General features: G+C 44.8%; 2 protein-coding genes across 6 annotated transcripts in view; one reads left to right on the top strand and one right to left on the bottom strand.

Moving 5' to 3' along the window:
- UTRN (utrophin) overlaps positions 1-19489 on the bottom strand; it is an 897027-nt gene that overhangs the window by 610886 nt on the left and 266652 nt on the right. For all 5 annotated transcript variants that reach the window (XM_073557627.1, XM_073557629.1, XM_073557628.1 and 2 more), the window contains one exon: positions 6150-6299. In XM_073557627.1, coding sequence (XP_073413728.1) covers positions 6150-6299 — 150 coding nt within the window. The remainder of the gene's footprint in view (positions 1-6149; positions 6300-19489) is intronic.
- Positions 90-2106, top strand: LOC141063531 (uncharacterized). Its single transcript, XM_073557632.1, has 3 exons — positions 90-813; positions 1182-1335; positions 1426-2106. The coding sequence occupies exons 1-3, from the start codon at positions 630-632 to the stop codon at positions 2051-2053; spliced, it is 966 nt and encodes a 321-aa protein (XP_073413733.1). The 5' UTR covers positions 90-629; the 3' UTR covers positions 2054-2106.

Genomic DNA, 19489 nt, shown 5'->3' on the forward strand with positions numbered 1-19489 from the left:
TTTGAAAAACCCAAGGCATAATAAATGGAGGTCAAATAATAAAGATTATACTCAGCTTTCTTAAGCTCATCTGTCCTGCTGTTGAAGCTCTCAACCTGACCATCCACTTGCTTTGAATCACTTTTTGGTCTGAATCTTCTGTAACTTACTAGGCCTCACGTGGGGCGCAACACATAATTAAAATCAATGCTATGCACTGCACCCCACGTGACCTCATGAGGCCCAGTTAGTGCCAGAATATCTGAACCAAAGACTAAGGCTAGGGTCACACTAGAGAGAAATATGGACGAGTGAGAGGCATAAAAACCACGCATTGCACACGGACCAATGATTCTCTATGGGGAAGCTCCCATCAGCCGTATATTTCTCGCCCAAATTTTACAGTCCGTGCCAATCGCAGCATGCTGCAATTGTCAGCGTACTACGTCCGAAGGACGCCAATGCAAGTCTATGGGTGCGCAAAAACATCGCATTACACACGGACCACACGTGTGACTTGCTAGAAATACACAGGACTTTGGCAGTTGACAGGAAATGGGCCAACCAATAATCAGGAAGCTTAGACATGCAAATTAGCTCAAAAAGTGCTCCAGACATCCAGGAAGTACACCTCCACGGAGTACAGCATCATGGCACCCTACTACCTGAATGTGGAGATGCGGATTGTACTAGTGCACGAGCGCCCGGAAATCTGGGACCAACGTGATGCCCATTATGCCAACCGGACAAGAAAGGACGCGGCATGGAGGCACATATGTCGCCAGATGTTCCACGATTTTGGTGATCGGACACGTGAGGAGCAGCAGCAAATGAGTAAGTACAACCAAAAAAGCGTTGAAAATTACCTCACATTAAAAAAGGCTTTTGGAATAAGCCCCCCCTTCCTTCCTGTGCTTGGCCTTTTTGCCTCTTGAGGCCTGTAGATTTTTATTTGACCCATTGTTTTACCCTGACATAATTGGTCCCTGCCCACAAGCTCCTCATCATCCTAGGCAAACAATTTAAGAGTAGTTACTTGACCCCTGAGCTATTGTGACCCTGTGTATCTGGCCTGGTTGCCCCAATTATATATGCCACCCTGGGTAGAATGCACACTCTAAAAGGCCACATGACTATGCAACTTTTTTAAAATGTTATTTAGAAAATATGTGAAATTTAGAATATTTCCTGTCACATTGCAGTTGAAGATGTGATGAGACGCTGGTGCAGCATCCGTGACCAGTACAGGCGGGGACATCAGCAGCAGGCCAGGAGTGGTGATGCGGGCCACACAAAGATAAAATATGTGTATTATGATCGCCTCTCCTTCCTCGCTCCAATTCTGGATCTGAGACCGTAAGTAGATACCTCACACCACATTACACAGATACTTTACAGGGTCAAAACTAATGTTTTTTGTTTTGGCTATTTCATATTTCAAAACAGAACTCAGTCTAACCTTACAGAAAGAGAAACTGGGTCAGATACAGAGCCCATCATTGATCCTGCGGCTGGAGGGGAAGACGTGGCTGACCCATCTTCTCCACCTCCAAGAAGCATGGATCAAGTTTCATCTCCTGATCACCCTGCACCTGCCCTTGCATGTGGACCTGCACCACAAACCCCACCACCAGGACGACATCCACAAGCAGGACCGTCTGCTGCAGCACCATCCGTCATACAGGATGATCAGGGCAACAACAGCAGCAGCCCAACTGCCCAGCTACAAGGCTCCCCACAGCCTGCTGGACCATCCCGGCGAGGAATAAGAAGGCGCCAGATCCCTGCACAAGATATCCGTACAAATGTTGACACAGGGGTACTCAACTATCTTGCTAGAGTGAATAATGATAATGATGAGGAGGCGTACTCACGCAGCCTAGCCCGTTATCTTCGGTCCCTTCCCCGTGAGGTGAGGCTACGTATTCGAGGATGTTTTCAGATCCTGCTTGACGCAAGCACACCCCCCAATACCCCATATGAGTTATTTGAATATCTGGAGAGGTGGCAGCTTTCCCCAAGGAATGTTATCCGCCTTAGACCACACACACATGCTTACTCAATCAGGCTCTGAGGATCCTCCAACACGTGGGCCTACACCTCACCCCCTTCCTACCCCTACCCAACCTTGCCCACAGCAGCCACATATGTCTGCCTCTATCAAACCTCACCAATATGGCCACTTGTTTCATTCCTACCCAGTGTTTGAGGCTGGTCCCAACCTGGTTGGGTACGACATGGCTATTTTGGAGGGTATGAGCCACAGGCCTACCAGCCCCAACAGGAGGCCCCTCTCCAGTATCAGTCTGCCCAGTACCCACCACAATCACAGGAGGCAGTACAATACCAACATCATGGGCAACAGTATGCCCCCACACAGGGCGATGGCCAAGTTGGGCAAAATATCCAGCAGCAAACACAGGCAGGTCTTCCGCCTTCTCCTCCCCCGACCTACCACCATTTGTAATGTTGGAATATTGTTTTTGCAATTTTTTTTATTTTTTTGGTTTTGCAAATGTGTTGTTCGTAACTTATCTAATCTGCAAAAAGGCCACTTTGTGTCATTGTCACATTTACCATATGGCAATAATATGGTTTGAAAACCCAAAAAAAAAAATTGGCAAAAGTAAAAATTTGTCGACACAATTTTACGTCTCTGTCTCAATTATGCAAGAAGTTCACGACATACTAACATACGCTTACCAAGGCAATTAAAGAGTGAGAGAAACATAAGGGGTTGAAATATATATATTTACACAGCCAAAAAGCAAAAATTTATAACATAGACACTGGATGCTCTTGCCAAGAAGTTTCCCCCTCAGGTGACATAAAATAATTTGTGAAAATGTCACGCACTTTGAGATCAGAGAGAGGTCTATGTTGAGGGTTGACATGTGGTCTTGCCCTACGCACATTGTCCGATCCACGCACAACACCAGCAGAGGATGAACAATCATGTATCCTGGTGAAGTTATGAAGAACGACACATGCTTTTATAACTTCATTCACATTTTGTTCACTCAGCTGAATGGCAGACTGGAGGACCCACCATTTGGCACAAAGAATGCCAAAGGAACACTCCACCAGATGCCAAGCACGTGATAGGCGCAAGTTAAAAATTCTGCGCAGGTGGTCCAGGTTGCGCCGGGCATATGGCCTCATTACATTGCACGTTAACTGAAACGCCTCATCTGCCAAAGGACATAAAGGACAGATTCTTGAGTCGAGCCTGGTAGCTGGCGTGGTGGGGGTAGATCCAACTGGTTGGTGCGTAGCCGCCGACCCATAATGGAAGTAATGAAGACTCTTGAGTCTCCCGTCCATCCATAGGCCCCAATGTCGACAATTATAAACTTGTACTGAGGGTCGGCCAGAGCCAACAATACAACAGAAAAGTATTGCTTATAATTGAAGAATTGGGAGCCAGAGTTTGGCGGCTTACGCACCCAGATATGCTTCCCATCAAGGGCCCCAATACAATTTGGAAACTGGAATTCTTCCTCAAAGTCCCTTGAGATCCTCAACCAGTCTTCCATCCTGGGCTCGGGCATGACGAGTTGATGTAGCTTTGACCAGATTTCACTAGATGTCGACCTGACTATGCCAGAAATGGTAGATCTTCCAATGAGAAACTCATGGTGGAGGGCGGCATAAGACAGGCCAGTGGACAGGAAGCTGGAGAACAACAGAAATGTAACATTTAGAATCCAAAAATGAGAAAAACAACAGCTACATACAATACAAACCAAACATTTTCTTTTTTCATATCTACTAACACACATATTTTTTTAAGCATAATGACTACGTGATATTCAGTACATATTACACATAACATTCTGGTCTGTAAGTTTAAATATATATGGACTAAGATGAGGTAAAAAAAAAAATGAGCACAAATCAGAAAATACACATACTTTGGGCAACACATCATGAACGTAGAGAATGTGGTTGTGTAGTACATACCGTAATGTGAGTAGAAGTCGCTCCTCTGCAGATATAGCTTTGCGCATCCTTGTGTCCTGAAAGGTTATCCCAGGGCGCACTGTCTCCAAGAGTAGATCAAATGTTGCAAGGCTCATGCGACAGTATTGCAAAAATTTTTCCAGATCATCCCGCAGAGTAGAGCCAGTGGAAATGACCTCTTGTGAGTCATTGCCTCAAAAGTGGATGGACCTACATGTGTCTCTTCCTCCGCGGATCCACTATCACTGGGTATGGCTGACCAAAGCGACGTGACAAAAGCCAGTGGAAGAGAACCTGCTCAGTTGTGTTGAAACTCAGACTGTCTGTCATGTTGGCCATACAACACCAACACACCTAGTCAAGGCAAGGTCAAAAATGAACAGAATGGAGGCAGCCACCTGTTACAGAGCAAATAAATAGGGTGTAGGCTAATGATTTAAATAGTTTGCAAGCCTCAAAACCATTAAATGTCCATTTTGCAAGTTGGCGAGAAAATCTCGCCATACGGATTCCTTACGGATTACATACGGATGCTTACATGCGCAAAATACGCGACCACACCTTGATTACGGATGACATACAGAGCACTAGTTAGGGGACATTTCTCCGTATTACGCATGTAAAATACGGACCGTATTTTGCGTCGGTTAGTGTGACCCCGACATAATCCAAAGTCTGATTTGAAGACCAATCTGAAGTGAGTGGAGGGCCAAGCATCCGTCTGGCCACAAATCGAATACCGATATTATGGACTCTAGCGAATGACTCCATTAGCTCATCTCTAATACCGACAGACCGCTTTAATTTTTATTTTTCAAAAAAGACATTTTATTGATAAGGGCCAGCATAGAAATACACAGTTGTGGATCTAGGGTTGGAGCAGATTAATTTTTTCCCAAACCTACTGGTCAAACCATCTTTCCCGGGCGCTATTCTGTGGAGGTATCTGTGATGATGAAATATTTTAAATTTTCAAATGCAATTAGGAACAGCTAGCCCGAACCTATTAACAAAACCTGTAAAGAGCTACTTCTCCTTCACCAACCCTTGCACTGCTATGCATTTAGGGGCACCTGTAGAAATCTGCTCACCTGTGCAGTCCGCGCACGAGATCTGCAATCCACAACACAGGGCCAAACTCCAATAAAGCTGCCCAATACACAATAGATAGCTGAACAATCTTTGGGCCAATCGTTCAGTCAATAGCTATGTCTCACGACTTCACCACACACAGGAGCACCCATTCTGATGAACACACCTGTTGTTCTAGAAGACCCCCAGTACAAGACTGCCGTGGCAGCTTTTCTAGCTGAAAACCAAGGGATGGGCAGTCCAAAATCAGACATAAGGATCTTTATCTCCCCCGACATCATCTGTGATTGGGGAGTCAGGATTCTCCATATATGTTAGACAATTGCCCAGCCTGATGAAATCGACGGGTTTGGTTGACATTAGTCTGCTGTATATGCGGGCCTTAATGTTATGTTCCTGGCTTACTTTACTGATTCATCTATTTGACAGCCAGATAATGAAAGTGTGATACATAACAGAGAATGTGTGTCTATTGCTCCAGAGTGCAGTCTGCTTTGTACCACTACAGCCAGCACTAATGGAGTCACTGATGCTCTGAGATATGGCCAATTCACAACAAACTGTTCATTTTCTCTTGCCAATTCCCCTCAAATGCTACTCATGTATAGACAAAAACCCTATTCAATTACTTCCAAAGTGTATAACCAAAAACAAAAAGGCATTTCCACTTGGAGTGCAGTTATTCATCTGACAGATGGGTGTATTCTCCTCTAGTTGGTATATTGGCAAAACATCAAAAACATGCTTGACCAAAAATAACCCTTTCCAGGCTACGCCTTTATTGTTGAAGTGGTTTCATCTACTTCAGTTATGAATCCAATAAATGGTAACATTAGCTGGAATAGTGTAACATTAGTGTCTGTGAGCTGATCATGCAACATAGCCACTCTTTTACATTTTCAGCTATGGTAGGTACAGTTTCCCTACCGGTCAAGCCAGGTAATTATATTTACAGTACATACAATTAACCAACCCACTGAAATATTAATTCTGTCGATGTGTATTCACATATTTTCCTACAACATCAAAGCTGATAAAAGGCATGAAAATTAATAGAATAAAAGAGCCGCTGGCACACACAAAGTAATAAACATAGTAATAATTTCAATACTTACAAAATGGCTCAGCTCCTCATAGCGGGCATTAAACACCTCCAGCTTGTCACTGATAATGTCATCTAGTATTCCTCCATCGATCAAGGTTTGGCCAAGCTCACGGATTTGAGTTCTGTTATCAGCTGGATGCCGAAGCGTTGACTCTAGTGTCTAGAGAACGAAACAGAAACTAAATACGATAAAACATCTCGTCCATTTACTACAAGACGTGACCAAGAAAAAGAAATGTGAGTGGTAAAGGGCAAGAATTAAGAATTTACAATTTACAGTATTTTGGGTAAAAATGGACATAATTGAGCATAACTAAGGCTAATTTCACACTTGCTTTTTTTTGCAGCGCGTTTTTCCCGCAAAAAAACGCATTGAAAAACCGCATACAAACGCATACAAATGCTGCGTTTTTTTCAAGCATTTTTATGAGCATGCATGAAAAAAACGCAGCGTTTTTATGCGTTTGTATGCGTTTTTAGTGCGTTTTTACCGCGTTTGCGTTTTTTTCCAACATTAGGTGGCCCCTCACACTAACCCAAACCATGACTTTACTAACCCTAACCCTAACCCTAACCCTGACCCTAACCCAAACCCTAACCCTGACCCTAACCCTAACCCTGACCCTAACCCTTAACCAGACCATACTAACCCTAACCCTAACCCTGACCCTAACCCTTAACCAAACCATCCTAACCCTAACCCTGACCCTAACCCTTAACCAAACCATACTAACCCTAACCCTAACCCTGACCCTAACCCTGACCCTAACCCTTAACCAAACCATACTAACCCTAACCCTAACCCTGACCCTAACCCTGACCCTAACCCTTAACCAAACCATACTAACCCTAACCCTGACCCTGACCCTAACCCTAACCCTTAACCAAACCATACTAACCCTAACCCTAACCCTGACCCTAACCCTGACCCTAACCCTTAACCAAACCATACTAACCCTAACCCTAACCCTAACCCTTAACCAAACCATACTAACCCTAACCCTAACCCTGACCCTAACCCTGACCCTAACCCTAACCCTTAACCAAACCATACTAACCCTAACCCTAACCCTGACCCTAACCCTTAACCAAACCATACTAACCCTAACCCTGACCCTAACCCTTAACCAAACCATACTAACCCTAACCCTGACCCTAACCCTAAACCCCCTTAACTGACCCTAACTCTAACCCAAACCCCTAAATTCCATTGTCAAACTAATGGTAAAAAAAAAAACGCATGCGCAAAGAAACGCATACATAAGCATGCCAATGCGCACATATGCGCACCCATAGACTAATAATGGGTGTCCTGCTGTAAAAAAACGCATTGCGCGCCCATGCGTTTTTTTGAGGCAAGTCGGACGCCCAAAAAATGCAACAGGATGCATTTTGTGCGCCCGAGCGCATACCGCAAAAAAACGCATGCGCGGAAAAATGCATACAAACGCAAGTGTATGCGCACATAAGCGCATCCCATGCAAAGTATAGGAAAAAAAAACGCATGCGTTTTTTAGCGCTAAAATCCCGCGAAAAAAAACGCAAGTGTGAAACCAGCCTAAGACAAGAAAATGTATATTTGAGAAAAAAGTAAGAAGCCAATAAATCACATTGAGGTACCATAGCAAAAATGACAAAGTAAAAAGTGTAAAATAACAGGGTCTTCATCCAAACCGGAAAATAACTTCCATCTATAATACTAGTATAAATAGGAGATTCAGACAATAAAACCTATTTTTTATTTTTCCAATGTATTAAAAAAAAACAAATGAGCGAAAAAGCAAATGTATCCTTAGCTACAGTGGCATGTAAACGTTTGGGCACCCCTGGTGAAAATTATGATTATTGTGAACAGTTAGGGTGTGTGCACACGTTGCGGATTCTGCGGCGGAATTTTCCGCGCAGAATTGTCTAAATCCGCAGGTAAATCTGCGGATTTTCTGCGGATTAGCCTGCGGTTTGACACCTGTCATGGAGCAGGTGCTAAACCGCTGCAGAATCCGCACAAAGAATTGACATGCTGCGGTTTTGAAACCACAGCAAATCCGTGCGGAAAAATCCGCACCGTGTACACTGCAGTTTTCATTTTCCATTGCTTTTAATGGTGCAGTACACTGCAGGACCAAATCCTCTGTGGATCCGCAGCAGAATCCGCAACGTGTGCACACACCCTTAAGCGAATTGAAGATGATATGATCTCTAAAAGGCCTAAAGTTAGAGATGACATATTCCCTTTGTATTTTAGGCAATATATATATATACTGTATATATTTTGATGTTTTACATTTTGAAAATTGCAAAAAGGAAAATGGGCCAATACAAAAGTTTAGGTACCCTGCATGGTTAGCACCTAGTAGCACCCCCTTTTTGAAAGTATCACAGCTTGTAAATGCTTTTTGTAGCCAGACAAGAGTCTTTCAATTCTTGTATGAGGGTTTTCATCTGCTCTTCCTTGGAAAATTCTTCCAGTTCTGTGAGATTCCGGTGTCGTCTTGCATGCACTGCTATTTTCAGGTCTAGCCACAGATTTTCAATGATGTTCAGATCAGGGGACTGTCAGGGCCATTGTAAAACGTTCAGTTTGTGCCTTTTGAGGTAGTCTATTGTGGATTTTCGAGTACAGTATGTTTAGGATCATTATCCATTTGTATAAGCCATCCTCTTATGCAGTGGCATGTAAAAGAAATCCCAGGGATTTTTACATGCCACTACACATGTTCACAGCTCCTATGCAGATCTATGCATCTCTATGGAAGCATACTAAAAATAATCCTTGTGTAGTTTGATCCTCCTGTTATGTCTTCCTATGTTCAATCTACCCCTCTTCTTACTGTCTTAAAATCATCAAGCAGCAGGGAACCTGACAAGATGATCAGATGTTTGTAGTCTGTAGTCATGGAGACAAATAGGTCTGCATTGGTGCTGCATACACAAAATAATGGGATAGTTAAAATATATTTTTTTAGCCTAGACGCATTGCAGCAATAAATATTCAAGGTGGATGTGGTCTAAGGCATTACAGATAGCACATTTCATGCTAATACCTGATACTAAACTTGGGTCTATAAGCACTAGTTTTAAAAGCTCTGCCTGTAGAGATAGAAACAAAGTTTACTTACATGTCTTACACATAGACAAATATATATATATATATATATATATATATACTAGATGGAGGCTCGATGCTATCGCATTGGGAGGGCGTAATGTCACGATGGGGGCAGGCTTTGCAGCGTTGATAATCTCTCCCCCCATGTGCTCACCCACCTATCCACGCTTTCTTTTCCCATGTGCTGACATATCCCGTCTGTGCTCTCTTCTTTGACCTGTCTACCCCATGTGCTATCCCCCTTGTCTGCTGTCTATCTCCTTCCTATGCTGTGTTCTCCCCTCATGTGCTGTCCCGTTTGAGCTGTCTCCCCCCTGTGCTCTGTCTCTTTCACCCCTGTGTCTGACCATGTATAGAACTTACCAAAGCTTCTGGGCAGGGGAGGAAGCAAAAGACAATACTGACATTACAGCAGGAGATCACAGAGGATAAATTTTGTGAGGTAAAATATTGTTTAAAAACAGTCAGTGAAATATTTTGCTCACAAAATGAATCCTCAGTGATCCCCGGCTGTAATGTCACTATTTTCTTTTGCTTCCTCCCCTGCCCAGAAGAGGTGGGGGTATGCTCCGTACACGGTCAGACACAGACAATTTTTTTTTTTTAAATTCGTTTATTCACCAGGTCAATCCACATCCTAAGGGAGGGACATGAACTCCCAACCACCGTAGTGCCAACACCTTCCGTGCCATAAATAGTGTTTCACGCAGAAAAATCCCATCATAATGGCCCCAATTCTCCTCATTCCATAACCCAAGCAAGCAGACCAGTGGTTCAAGAGGAAATGGGACCTGCATCAAGGATGACAAAAGCAGGGTCACCTCTTTCCAGTACTGTAAAATAATGGGACATTGCCAGATCATGTGAATAAAATCCGCATCTGGTGAATGACATCGCAGACATTCTGATGATTGAAGTCGACCCATCCTGAAAAGTCATGTCGGAGTTAAGTATTATTGATTAATTATATACAGTTGTATCATTCTATTATTAATAGATGGTGATACTCCAATTGGAGACTCCAGGATCTCCTCCCACTCCTCTCCCTGAGCATCAGGGATGAGTCTTTCCCATTTCCTTTTAACAGAGCTTATAGCAGATTCCGTTCCCACCAACAGCATGTACGTGTATAAAGAGATGAGACCCTGGGGACCCTGCAAATTAAGGATTCCTATCAGAGGCAAAGATGAAATAGTACGGTCCACACCCCCACATCTCATGTGTGATTGAAGAGCCGATCTCAGCTGTAAATAACAGAAAAACTGGGATCTCGGAATATCATGTGCAACCTGCAATTGCTCAAAAGACACCAAGGTCCCCTGGTCATACAAGTCTCCCATCAAGGAGACATTATGTTGCATCCAAAAATCAGTGGATGGGTGGTTCAGTAGTTCCGGGAAATAGTCATTATTCCATAGGGGCATTTCAGCTATAAAATCTTTAAACCCAATCGCTTTCTTAATCTGTCTCCATACTAATCACGCCAGTCGGAGCAAGGGTAGTAGACGAGGGACATTAGTCCTCTCTAACTCAAGGAAACCTAGTGGGCAGGCAGTTCGTGCAGCATTGAGTAGGTGACTTTCAGAATTGGGGAGGCAACTACCCGGCATCCATTTATTTAAAGCTTTAGCTTGCCCAGCCAAATAGTATAAGAAAAAATCTGGTAACGCCGCCCCACCTCCCTTTTTTGGTCTCTGCAGGGTGGTCAATTTAAGTTTGGGCCCAGTTTTCCCCCAGATGAAAGATGTGATCTGGGAATTGAGATTTATAAAGAAGGATTTGGGTACCACTACGGCACTATGCTGAAGGGAGTAGCTAAGCTTGTGGAGTAATATCATTTTAATCAGGTTAATACGTCCGGCCACAGACAGCGGTAGTTTGCTCCAAGTTGTAAATTTCACTTTAACTAGTTCCAGCAGTGGGTGAATATTGAGTTGTGAGTCAAGCGTACTATTTTGAGATATGTATATACCCAAATATTTAAAACTAGATACAATAGGCAGCGAGGAGAGAGCTTCTAGCTGGGGCATTGGGGCATGGAAAGGGGTAACAGCGGACTTCTCCCAATTTATATAGACCTGAGTATTTACTGAATCTATCTATAATGGCAATTACTTGTAGTAAGTCTCCTCCGCTTCATCCATAAATATCACCATATTGTCAGCATATAGACCAATGGTATCTACCCGACCCGCTATATTTATGCCTCTAATGCCAGGGGAAGACCTAATACGTATTGCCAGTGCCTCAATCGCAAGGGCAAATAGGGCTGGGGAAAGGGGGCACCCTTGATGAGCCCCCTATGTAATGGAAAAGACTCAGACACAGAGCCATTCACTATGATACGGGCTTTGGGCTTCATATATAGTATTTTGATTCATTTTATAAATTTATCACCGAAGCCATATCTTTGTAAGCACGCGGAGAAGAAAGGTCACTCAAGAGAGTCAAAAGCTTTGGCAGCATCTAGCGATGCCAGTGCCCACTTGTTGTCTGGCATTAGGGAGCTATATTGGGCTACTGCCTGGACCCGTCTGATGTTAATAGAAGTGCTCTTACCAGGCATAAAGCCTGTTTGATCAGAATGTATAAGGCTCAATATAATCAAATTTAGTCTGGTAGCTAGAATTTTAGTGACAATTTTATAGTCCACATTTACTAACGAGATAGGGAGGTAGGATCCACATTCCAAAGGGTCCTTCCCCTCCTTCTTAAGCACTATGATATTGGCTTCGGAAAAGGATTCAGGCATAGATTTCCCTTCCCAAATTCCCCGAAATACTTTAACCAAAAATTGCATTAATATATCCCAATATTTCCTGTACAATTCAATAGGGAATCTGTCCGGCCCAGGGGCCTTCCCGGAGGCCATGTCCGTTATGGCAATTTCTATCTCCTCCGCAGTAAATTCAGCGTCCATAAGGGCCCGTTGTTCAGGGTCTAATGTAGGGAATGTCACATATGACAAATACTCTAAACTCCCCAAGCTGTCAAAGTCACTTTTAGATTCATATAATGACCTGTAGTAATCATAAAAACAGCCAAGTATTTCTTCGGTTGAAGATACCAATGAATCATCCGGCTTACGAATCTGTAGTATTGTGTTTGAGGTGTTATGTTGGCGCACCAAATAGGCTAAGAGTTTGCTTGCCTGGTTTCCCAGCTGAAAATAAGATTGGCGAGTAAAGAATAGTTTACGCTTGGACTTAGTGTCCGTATGCTGAGCATATAACCTCTGAGCAGCCAACCACTCAGTGCTGTTACCACTAGTTTGGTTAGATATATATGCAGCCTCTGAATCTTTCAATCGCCGCTCCATCTCATCATCCTCCCTTGAGGTTACCCTTTTAATATAAGAAATCGTGGACGATAAGCAACCCCTCAGATATGCCTTAAGGGCATCCCAAAATAAATTGATATCTTGAGGTTCTGGGTGGGACAAGATGAAACAATGCAATTGATCGATCGTTCTATCTGGAGTCACCATCAACTTTAACCAAAAATGATTCAACTTCCAGAACATCCTATTATTTGGTTGCCCATATTTAATTTTAAGAATGACCGGACTATGGTCGGAAATCCCCCTACTGCCATGTTCTATATTGTCATCCCACATCGCCAGACCGCTGGATCCGAATATATAGTCTATGCGCGACAGAGATCGCTTAGTGGATGAGTGGCAGGTATACTCCCTGGATTCAGGGTGGCGCATCCTCCATAAATCTAGCCATCCGCTACTCTCCATAAATAGTGACAGTTGGGTCACATTCAGCGAAGAGACTCCCCCAGACGTGCCTCCCTATAATCTCAATTTGTCAAGGTAGGTATTCATGACCATATTGAAATCTCCCATACAAATAACGTCCGCGTATGGATAATTTAGGGCAAAGCTCATTGCTTTTTGAAGAATGGAAGTATTGGCCGGGGGGGGTTATAAACACATAGGATTATATATTTCCTGGTATTTATCAATGCATGTACAAAAGCAAAGCGACCTCCAGGATCCCTCCGGGTCTCCCTGGCTTCCCATCTAACATCTCTATGTACCAGCAGTGAAACCCCTCTCGAATAACTAGTGTGAAATGCATGGACAGACCACTGTACCCAAGGTTCTGCACACACCGAGCAGTATCTCTGGTCAGATGCGTCTCCACCAAGGCCACAATGTGAGGACGATAATGTCTGATCTGCGAAAAAACCTTGATCTTTTTCCGAGAGGCATTTATACCTCTCACGTTCCATGTCATACATATCATCTCAGAACACATGTTTACTCCGTTGAATATGGCATACAGTACTACCCAAGCAGAATTTAGAGGCACCACATAGAGATTGAAATTGCCATTGGCTGCAACTTTTACCTAATTAACAATCAAAACTGTTGTAAAAAAGAAAACAAAACAGGAACCAAACTTTAGTGGAGCAAAGTCTCACGCTCCTAGCAAAACACAAGCAAGGGGATACCATCACTTGTCTCAGTGTCCGGTATAGTTGGTAAACTGGGTACCTGCAAGGAGAGCCCCCATTAGACCATTAATAAAAGAATTTAGGTTAGCAGTAAGTATATTAGGATTCCTTTGCAGGGGATCCAATATTATACCGCAGCCACACAGTCGCCTCCGCTGGATCCGTAAAAAACACAGAGGAGCCCCCGTGTACAACCCGGAGCCGGGCCGGATAGATCATTGAGTATATAACATTTCTCTCTCTGAGCAGCTTCTTTACTTCGATGAATTGTGCTCTCTGTTTCTGAAGTTCCATGGAAAAATCCGGGAAAATCGAGATCACGGCATTGTTGAACTTGATGGGGCCTTTTTGCCGTGCAAGACGCAGAATAGTGTCTCTGTCTTTACAGTTGAGGAGAAGTCTAGGTGGGGCTCCCGGAGGAAGGGGTTTTGTAGGGACCCTGTGAGCCCTTTCTACGGCAAACATTGGAGAGAATTCATCTCCCAAAGAAGCCTTAAGCCAACCTTCCAGAAATTGCTCAGGATATTGACCTTCTGAGTGTTCTGGCAGACCAATGACATGAATATTATTCCGATGCATTCTATTCTCCAGGTCGTCCGCTTTCTGCCTCCAGGCGTTCACAGAACCTGCCGCTTTTGTTAACTTGGCCTCCATAGGCGTGATGGTGTCCTCCACCTGGGACACTCTGGTCTCCACTTCTGTAATGCGTCCCCTCATGGTTTGCATATCCTGTCGAAGCTGTCCCACCTCAGTGTATACGTCCTCTATTTTCTCAGTCAGGGATGTCCTAGTCAATGGCCTGCATCAACTGTTCGGATGCCTGTTTGAGGGTCAGTTCTTCCTGCTCAGATTCTTCTTCTCCCCCAGATGGACGATTTTTACGCTGAGCTTGAGAGGGATTGGTTCTAAGAGATAGTGTACTTTCAGAGGGATCGAGTCTGGCATACTCATTCAATTTTTCTGCTGCTCCTGGTGCCCTAGAACGATTCATGATCAATGGCAGTGTGGCACAGCAAGATAACTAGAGGTATATGCTCCGGTGATTTCCCACGTCAGATGATGAACACAGCAGGGCTATTATTAGATGATTACAGCCCAGGAATAATTCCCACACAGAGGAGACACGTGAGCCTATGAGGACAGCGTCCGGTGACGAGTCAATAGGATTTCTTGCGGCTAGGAGAGGGGAGGGGGATCCGCAGCACCCACAGAGACAACAGCAGTGAAGGGAGTCCAAAGGCTCCCACAGTAATGGCGCCAACAGGTATAGCGAGTATATCAGTGGGGGGGAACGCAGGGCCCAATCTTTCAGGGCACTCACTGCGCGTCCCCTCTAGTCCTCAGAATGGATGTTCACTGCCTGGGTGGCGCTGCAGCTGTATGGGCCGACGCCGCAGCTCTCACTGCCAGAGCGCGCATCTAAGATGGCCGCCGCCTCATGCAGGCCCTGCCGCCCGTCTCGGCCTCCCCGGCCGTTAGCTCACCAGAGCCGCTCCACGTCCTCCCACGGGAGTCAAGGGGGGTCCCGATATCCAGGGGTCCAAGTACCGCCAGGTATGTTGCAGTGATAAGGTCCTAATTGCAGGATAAAGGCAGGATTCTTGGGAGCTCTCCTAACATGCGTTCTCTCTCTTCAGCTACATAGCCACGCCCCCACACAGACAATTTTTAAAATGAACTTTCGCTCGTGGGAAAACCCCTTTAATGTGACCGACTTCCTCTGCCTGTAGACACGTCGCGCATCTGCCGCCGGGATCAGCCGAATGATTCACTGCGCCTGCGCGGAATTCGCACAGGCGCAGTGCAACGGTGTTCTGCTGGTGGTACAGCGCAAGAGGCTGCGTGAGTGTGAGAGTGTGTGTGAGCGTAAGTGTGAGTGTGTGAGTGTATGAGTGTGAGAGTGAGTGTATGAGTATGAGTGTGAGAGTGTGAGTCTGAGTGTGTGAGTATGAGTGTGAGACTGTGAGTGTGACTGAGTGTGAGAGTGTGCGTGTGTGTGTGTGTGTGAGTGAGTGTGAGTGTGTGTGTACGGCGTATAGAATATGTGTTTGTGACTGTGAGTGTGAGTGTGACTGTGAGATTGTATGAGTGTGTGTGTGTGGTGCATACGGCGTATAGAGTGTGTGTGTGTATGTGTGTGTGGTGCAACGGTGTTCCGCTGGTGATACCGCGCAATAGGTTGGTACCAGCAGCAGTTTCCATATTGAGACACCCATCATTTGGATGTCCCAATATGGCGGTCGGTGAACTTCCTCCGCTTGGAATTCTGGGATACGGTGACATCTGGACAGAACAGGAAGTGAAAACATTACAAGACAATTATATACAGATGTACATTAATATATATATATATATATATATATATATATATATACATACATACATACTAGAAGAGCCCGGCGCTACCCGGGCATAGCAACTAACTGTGGTTAGTTATAGCAAATTATAATTATCCTCCATCCCATAGTCCCATGCCCATATACCCATCATACATCCTTCATCTCATAGGCCCGTGCCCATATACTCATCATACATATCCTCCATCCCATAGTCCCGTGCCCATTTACCCATCATACATATCGACGATCCCATAGGCCCGTGCCCATATACCCATCATACATATCCTCCATCCGATAGTCGAGTGCCCATATACCCATCACACTTCCTCCATCCCATAGTCCCATGCCCATATACCCATCATACATATTCGCCATCCCATAGTCGAGTGCCCATATACCCATCACACATCCTTCATCTCACAGTCCCATGCCCATATACCCATCATACATATCCTCCATCCCATAGTCCCGTGCCCATATACCCATCATACATATCCGCCATCTCATAGTCCCGTGCCCATATACCCATCATACATATCCTCCATCCCATAGTCCAGTGCCCATATACCCATCACACATCCTCCATCCCATAGTCCCGTGCCCATATACATATCCGCCATCCCATAGACCCGTGCCCATATACCCGTCATACATATCCTCCATCCCATAGTCCAGTGCCCATATACCCATCACACATTCTCCATCACATAGTCAACCATTATGACATCATAATGAGGGGCGGGGCTTGATACGCACACACTGTTTCCCCATTATGCAAATAGGGGCATTATGACATCATAATGAGGGGCGGGGCTTGACGCGCGCGCACTTTTTCCCCCAGTATGTAGATAGGGGCAAAATTGTTTGGTGAATTGGAACGCGCGGGGTTAAAATTTTGCCTCACAACATAGCTTAGGACGCTCTCGGGGTCCAGACGTGTGACTGTGCCAAATTTTGTGGCTGTAGCTGCGACGGTGCGGATGCCTATCCCGGACATACACACATACATACACACATACATACATACATACATACACACTTTGAGCTTTATATATTAGATATACACATACATATACACTGCTAAAAAAATAAAGGGAACACTTAAACAACAGCATATAACTCCAAGTAAATCAAACTTCTGTGAAATCAAACTGTCCACTTAGGAAGCAACACTGACTGAAAATCAATTGCACATGCTGTTGTGCAAATGGAATAGACAACAGATGGAAATTATTGGCAATTATCAAGACACCTTCAATAAAGGAGTGGTTCTGCAGGTGGGGACCACAGACCACATCTCAGTACCAATGCTTTGTGGCTGATGTTTTGGTTGCTTTTGAATGTTGGTTGTGCTTTCACACTCGTGGTAACATGAAATGGACTCTACAACCCACACAAGTGGCTCAGGTAGTGCAGCTCATCCAGGATGGCACATCAATGCGAGCTGTGGCAAGAAGGTTTGCCGTGTCTGTCATCGTAGTGTCCAGAGGCTGGAGGAGCTACTAGGAGACAGGCCAGTACACCAGGAGACATGAAGGGGGCCATAGGAGGGCAACAACCCAGCAGCAGGACCGCTACCTCAGCCTTTGTGCAAGGAGGAACAGGAGGAGCACTGCCAGTGCCCTGCAAAATGACCTCCAACAGGCCACAAATGTGCACGTGTCTGCACAAACGGTTAGAAACCGACTCCATGAGGATGGTCTGTGTGTCTGACGTCCACAGATGGGGGTTGTGTTCACAGCCCAACACCATGCGGCCCTCCAAAGAAATGCCACCCCACACCATTACTGACCCACTGCCAAACCGGTCATGCTGAAGGATGTTGCAGGCAGCAGATCGCTCTCCATGGTGTCTCCAGACTCTGTCACTTCTGTCACATGTGCTCAGTGTGAACCTGCTTTCATCTGTGAAGAGCACAGGGCGCCAGTGGCGAATTTGCCAATCCTGGTGTTCATCCTGCACATTGTTGGGCTGTGAGCACAACCCCCATCTGTGGATGTCGGGCCCTCAGACCATCCTCATGGAGTCAGTTTCTAACCGTTTGTGCAGACACATGCACATTTGTGGCCAGCTGGAGGTCATTTTGCAGGGCTCTGGCAGTGCTCCTCCTGTTCCTCCTTGCACAAAGGCTGAAGTAGAGGTCCTGCTGATGGGTTGATGCCCTCCTACAGCCCCCTCCATATCTCCTGGTGTACTGGTCTTTCTCCTGCTATTGCCTCCAGCCTCTGGACACTGCGCTGACAGACACAGAAAACCTTCTTGCCACAGTTCGCATTGATGTGCCAACCTGGATGAGCTGCACTACCTGAGCCACTTGTGTGGGTTGTAGAGTCCGTCTCATGCTACCACGAGTGTGAAAGCACAACAAACATTCAAAAGTGACCAAAACATCAGCCAGAAAGCATTGGTACTGAGATGTGGTCTGTGGTCCCCACCTGCAGAACCACTCCTTTATTGAAGATGTCTTGATAATTGCCAATATTTTCCATCTGTTGTCTATTCCATTTGCACAACAGCATGTGAAATTGATTGTCAATTAGTGTTGCTTCGTAAGTGGACAGTTTCATTTCACAGAAGTTTGATTAATTGGACTTATATTCTGTTGTTTAAGTGTTCCCTTTATTATTTTGGGCAGTGTATACATATTATATATATATACAGTGGGGAAAAAAAGTATTTAGTCAGTCAGCAATAGTGCAAGTTCCACCACTTAAAAAGATGAGAGGCGTCTGTAATTTACATCATAGGTAGACCTCAACTATGGGAGACAAACTGAGAAAAAAAAATCCAGAAAATCACATTGTCTGTTTTTTTTTCATTTTATTTGCATATTATGGTGGAAAAGAAGTATTTGGTCAGAAACAAAATTTCATCTCAATACTTTGTGATATATCCTTTGTTGGCAATGACAGAGGTCAAACGTTTTCTGTAAGTCTTCACAAGGTTGCCACACACTGTTGTTGGTATGTTGGCCCATTCCTCCATGCAGATCTCCTCTAGAGCAGTGATGTTTTTGGCTTTTTGCTTGGCAACACGGACTTTCAACTCCCTCCAAAGGTTTTCTATAGGGTTGAGATCTGGAGACTGGCTAGGCCACTCCAGGACCTTGAAATGCTTCTTACGAAGCCACTCCTTCGTTGCCCTGGCGGTGTGCTTTGGATCATTGTCATGTTGAAAGACCCAGCCACGTTTCATCTTCAATGCCCTTGCTGATGGAAGGAGGTTTGCACTCAAAATCTCACGATACATGGCCCCATTCATTCTTTCATGTACCCGGATCAGTCGTCCTGGCCCCTTTGCAGAGAAACAGCCCCAAAGCATGATGTTTCCACCACCATGCTTTCCAGTAGGTATGGTGTTTGATGGATGCAACTCAGTATTCTTTTTCCTCCAAACACGACAAGTTGTGTTTCTACCAAACAGTTCCAGTTTGGT

The sequence above is a fragment of the Dendrobates tinctorius genome, unplaced genomic scaffold, assembly GCF_039654945.1.
Source record: "Dendrobates tinctorius isolate UK_male_01 unplaced genomic scaffold, ASM3965494v1 ptg000250l, whole genome shotgun sequence".
NCBI classification, from domain to species: Eukaryota; Metazoa; Chordata; class Amphibia; order Anura; family Dendrobatidae; genus Dendrobates; species Dendrobates tinctorius.

Coding starts and splice junctions, on each gene's coding strand:
- LOC141063531 (XM_073557632.1), top strand. CDS start 630: ATGGCACCCTACTACCTGAATGTGGAGATGCGGATTGTACTAGTGCAC. Junction 814..1,181: donor TGAGGAGCAGCAGCAAATGA/GTAAGTACAACC, acceptor GTCACATTGCAG/TTGAAGATGTGATGAGACGC. Junction 1,336..1,425: donor CCAATTCTGGATCTGAGACC/GTAAGTAGATAC, acceptor ATTTCAAAACAG/AACTCAGTCTAACCTTACAG.